This window comes from Triticum aestivum, chromosome 1A (genome assembly GCF_018294505.1).
Source record: "Triticum aestivum cultivar Chinese Spring chromosome 1A, IWGSC CS RefSeq v2.1, whole genome shotgun sequence".
Lineage (NCBI taxonomy): Eukaryota > Viridiplantae > Streptophyta > Magnoliopsida > Poales > Poaceae > Triticum > Triticum aestivum.
The window spans coordinates 509,648,541-509,652,870 of NC_057794.1; the positions used below are offsets into that span (position 1 = coordinate 509,648,541).

A 4,330-nucleotide genomic window follows, 5' to 3' on the forward strand; every position below is an offset into this window, starting at 1 on the left:
CACTTTAAATTAGGCATTTTAATGCCACATCGGTTACTGGACATTAGAGTTGTGAATACCGGTACCAGAATGGTTACCCTTGTTTGGCGGCAGATTTATGCATTTTTAAAACTGAATCAAAATTCGATTCATGATAGAAAATGGATATACTATATTTTCTTACTTGAAAAGAAGATATACAGAAAGGTCCAGTATTACTCGAACTCTGTACTTGTGTGAAAACGGGACTGTAGAATAGAACACTGAGTGCAAATAAGGGATGGAAGTAAGGCATAATGTTGCGTTTCTTGAATCATATTGTTTATTTTGTTTGATGCTTTCAAGCATGAGTAACATATTATTGTCAATGTATCGTTCTATACCTAAAACAGGTTCTATATATGGCTCTATATTTTGTCGAAGGGAAAACTTGGTCCGATATTCATTCTGCATCCTATAACATATTTCCTATATAAGAGTTTCTTTTGTACAACAACAACAACAAAGCCTTTTAGTCCCAAACAAGTTGGGGTAGGCTAGAGTTAAAACCCGTAAGATCTTGAAACCAACTCATAGTTCTGGCACGTGGATAGCTAGCTTCGATGCACCCTGTCCATGGCCAGTTCTTGAAACCGTAAGAGTTTCTTTCATAACGGCATATTTTTTCCTGAATGGCATGAGTATCGCGACACATTAGTTTTGCTGATTGATTTGTATATCTCTTAAACAGCTTGATTGAATGTGGGAATGCTGTAAATTTACTCTATGGATAAATGATGGAATTCTTATAGTAATATTTACCACTGTAATGTGTTGCGATATGATCTAACTGCTGCAACCTTGCAGGTCCTTTTGTCAACACATCTGACGGAGATCTTCGCCGAAAACTACTTCCCACAGGTTAAGAAAACAACTAGTTTGCTGGTGTATAGAAATTTTGTATGTCCTTTTACATTTGAGGTTTCCTGACCCTGGTTATAACGATTGGTAAATGTGAGAAATTTTGCAGTCTGAACATATAAAATGCTGTACCATGAGTGTTCTGAATCCTGATGGACAGACAAGCAATGAAGACATCATATTCCTTTACAGGTAAGTAGATATGAAAGCTTAGCTGTTATGTGTTTTTCTTGTTCCGAATAATTTCCTTTTGGTACTAATTTGCTATGTAACTTGTGATACCCATGGTGAAGACTTGTACCTGGACAGGCACTCTTGAGCTTTGGTAAGCTTATGTATACAGCATTTATACAATGATAGATACGGATCCTTTTGAGTCAGATAACAAGTAACACATCTTTTCTTGCAGGACTTCATTGTGCACAGCTTGCTGGTATGTTCATGGAGTAAAATTCTATTGAGCTGGCAAATTGTGATAGCATGATAAACTAATCTGCTTTCATTTTGATGAAAGGCTAAATTTATTTATTTATTTCACACTGTTAGTTGCCATTGTATTCAGAAATTCATATGCTATGGGAGTACTATTTTACTTGATCTACATCATGACACGTGTGGCTCGAAGAGATCTTGTGAAAAGAAAGAAACCGGACAGCATGACTGCTCATAGAGAAATGATTCTCATGTTTGGCTGCTCGCAGGTGTTCCCAGTGAAGTTATTCAGAGATCTGCTAGTGTTCTGGAGGATATCCATTCCAAGAGACCTGTAAGGCGCATGATCTGCGATAATTTGGCGGCAAAGGACAAGCAATACCAGGTTTATGACTTGCATGCATGTTTGTTCTGTCGTTAGCTAGGCTGTTACATGCAGAGTGGGATAGTTATTGTAAGTGAATATATGATGAGTATTTGTTCAAAATTTCAGGATGCAATGGCAAAATTGTTGGCCTTCGATCCGCGAAAAGGTGATCTGAACCACTTCTTTGAGGACGTATTTCCCCCTGAGGCGTAGATTGGGCTGCGTTGGAGTTACAAGAGTGGCTGAATTTCAGAACCAGCAGAGCGTTGTACATAAGCCGTGAACGAAAATTGGAGTGCTGTTGGTGTTGGCTGCAAATACTTAACTCCACCTATTGCATCGTTACAGTTGTACGTATGTTTTTTTTTTGCTTCCCCAGCATATTCAAATGAGGAATCGATTTTGACCATCCAGTCCTTAGTTTTTCTGAGACGATTCGGCCCGATTTAGTGTTGTCACATATGGGAAGTGCTCGCCTGCACATGGTGGCAGCTGCACTGGACTACCCACGGATTTGCCTACCCCTCAAAAAAAAAAAAACCCATGGATTTGCCTACCCCTCAAAAAAAAAACCATGGATTTGCCTGCTTTAAGATTCGAACCCCCTGCTCCAAGATTCGATCCCCTGGCAACCTTCCTTAGTGTATGCTCCCTTTGTCCTAAAATAAGTGTAGTTGATTTAGTACAAAGTTAATACAAAGTTGTACTAGGTAATAACACTCGTGGTTCTTAAACTTGCCGTAGATGTTCACCTTGGTTCTTAAACTTGCCGTAGATGTTCACCTTGGTGTCTGAACTTGAAAAATATACTAAACTGGTTATAACACTTTGCAATATGGTTCAAATACGGTTCAAATCACGTTTAGATATGTATGTATCGTTGACTAGGCATGCCAGCATGGTGTGGGGCTCACCTGCAGTGCCGGAACAGACTGACTTATAGAATATATGTCACAATGACCATCAGGTCCCACCTGTCAGTGTAAAAAAATGGGCAAGTCTGGGATTCGATACAGAAACCTCAGCCCACGCCCCACGCTAACCACCTCGTCAAGACAACATTGCTTCCCATTATGCATCACTAAAAAAATTCTACTGAATGCGACCGTGGAGTTAAATGGGTTGCATCTTCAAATGTTAGTTGTTTTTCCTTCTTTTAGAAATTAGAAAAATATTCATCAAACTATAATCACAATATCAAATAAATGCTCATGTACCCACAAAAAAATTGTTCATGTAGTTTTAAATATTCACGTAATCAAAACAATAATTAAGAAATATTAAAATGATTTCATAATTTTTAAAAGCATTCACATATTTAATGAAGTAATTTTAAAGTGTTAAAACGTTTTATATTTTCAAACTGTTAATCTAACTTTTAAAATCTTCATTTTTCAAATAATATTCACTTGATCCTTTTTAGAATGTTATGTTTTTTCCTTTTACATATCCCTTCCACATGTGAGTTTTCTTTTATTTTTAGAAAATTTGAAAATTATGTAACTTATTCTAATAGTAATATAAATAAAGTTAGAATATTCTTATCTATAAATAATATGCAGACAAAAATAACTTACTTTTAACACATATTAATGTAATTTTTAAAAATATTTACGTATTATTTCAGAAATCCTGTAGTTACAGTAAAATGTTAACTACAAAAGTGTATTTAAAGTTTTAAAAGTGTTCATTTGAGTATCTATAATCCGAGGGGCACACTAGGCTATAAATATTTTTTACCACACATATTTAAATTTATTTTGATTGCAAATATATCTTTTGACAAACACATAAACTTTATTAAAACATGTGATCACTTTTTAAAACCATAAATACATTTCCTAAACGCTGAACACTTTATATGCTAATTGAATATTTTTGCAATTTCTTAAATAAAAACAACTTACATGTGGAAAATGGGCCAAAAAAAGCAAAAAATAATAATTTTACAAGACTTCAGCTCGCCAAGCTTTGAAACCATTGTCATATTTCGTTTTCATCTTGTGTCCCAAAATCTGCTCACCAAGAAACAGAAAATTACAAGAGTTTAGCTCGCCAAGCCCTTGTTCATCCTGTTACCATCAAGCTAAGATCACCAGCTCGGGACACCCTATGCTTGCCAAGAAACAGAAATTACAAGAGTTCAGCTCGCCAATCCCTTGTTCATCCTGTCGTAGCTACTTTGATGACTGCTCACAACTTTTTTGCCGACGGTCCCAGCACCTCGCACTACTAGGGAAAGCTTACCAGTAGCGCGGGATAAAAGGAGGCGCTACTGCTCATTAGCAGCAGCGCTTGTATACAAAGGACGCTACTGTTATGTGCATAGCAGTAGTGCGGTAGGAACAAAACGCGCTACCACTATAGATGCCACACGGTTGCCAACAGGCTAGGTATAGTAGTAGCGCCTCTATGGGAACTACGCTACTGCTAACTAACTAGATAGTAGTAGCGCTGGGCCGTGGCCCGCGCTGTTGCTAACCCGACCTTATCCCCCACCTCGGCCCGCACATTTCCTCACTCTCCCTGTCTCACTATCACCGTCACGGCCGTCCTCCTCCTACCATCGCCGACGTCGCCGCCATCCCCCGGCCTCGGTAAGCCTCCTCCTTCTCCTCTTCCTCCTCCCTCCTCCCTCCTCCCTCCTCTAGC

At 38.2% G+C, this 4,330-nt stretch overlaps 1 protein-coding gene across 2 annotated transcripts in view; it reads left to right on the forward strand.

Moving 5' to 3' along the window:
- Nucleotides 1–2,091, forward strand: part of LOC123061193 (DNA mismatch repair protein MSH5) — a 20,366-nt gene extending 18,275 nt beyond the window's left edge. For both annotated transcript variants that reach the window (XM_044484146.1, XM_044484156.1), the window contains 6 exons: nt 826–879; nt 989–1,071; nt 1,173–1,204; nt 1,289–1,312; nt 1,581–1,696; nt 1,805–2,091. In XM_044484146.1, the coding sequence (XP_044340081.1) occupies nt 826–879; nt 989–1,071; nt 1,173–1,204; nt 1,289–1,312; nt 1,581–1,696; nt 1,805–1,891 (396 nt within the window). In that variant the 3' untranslated portion in view covers nt 1,892–2,091. The remainder of the gene's footprint in view (nt 1–825; nt 880–988; nt 1,072–1,172; nt 1,205–1,288; nt 1,313–1,580; nt 1,697–1,804) is intronic.
- Nucleotides 2,092–4,330: the final 2,239 nt, after the last annotated feature.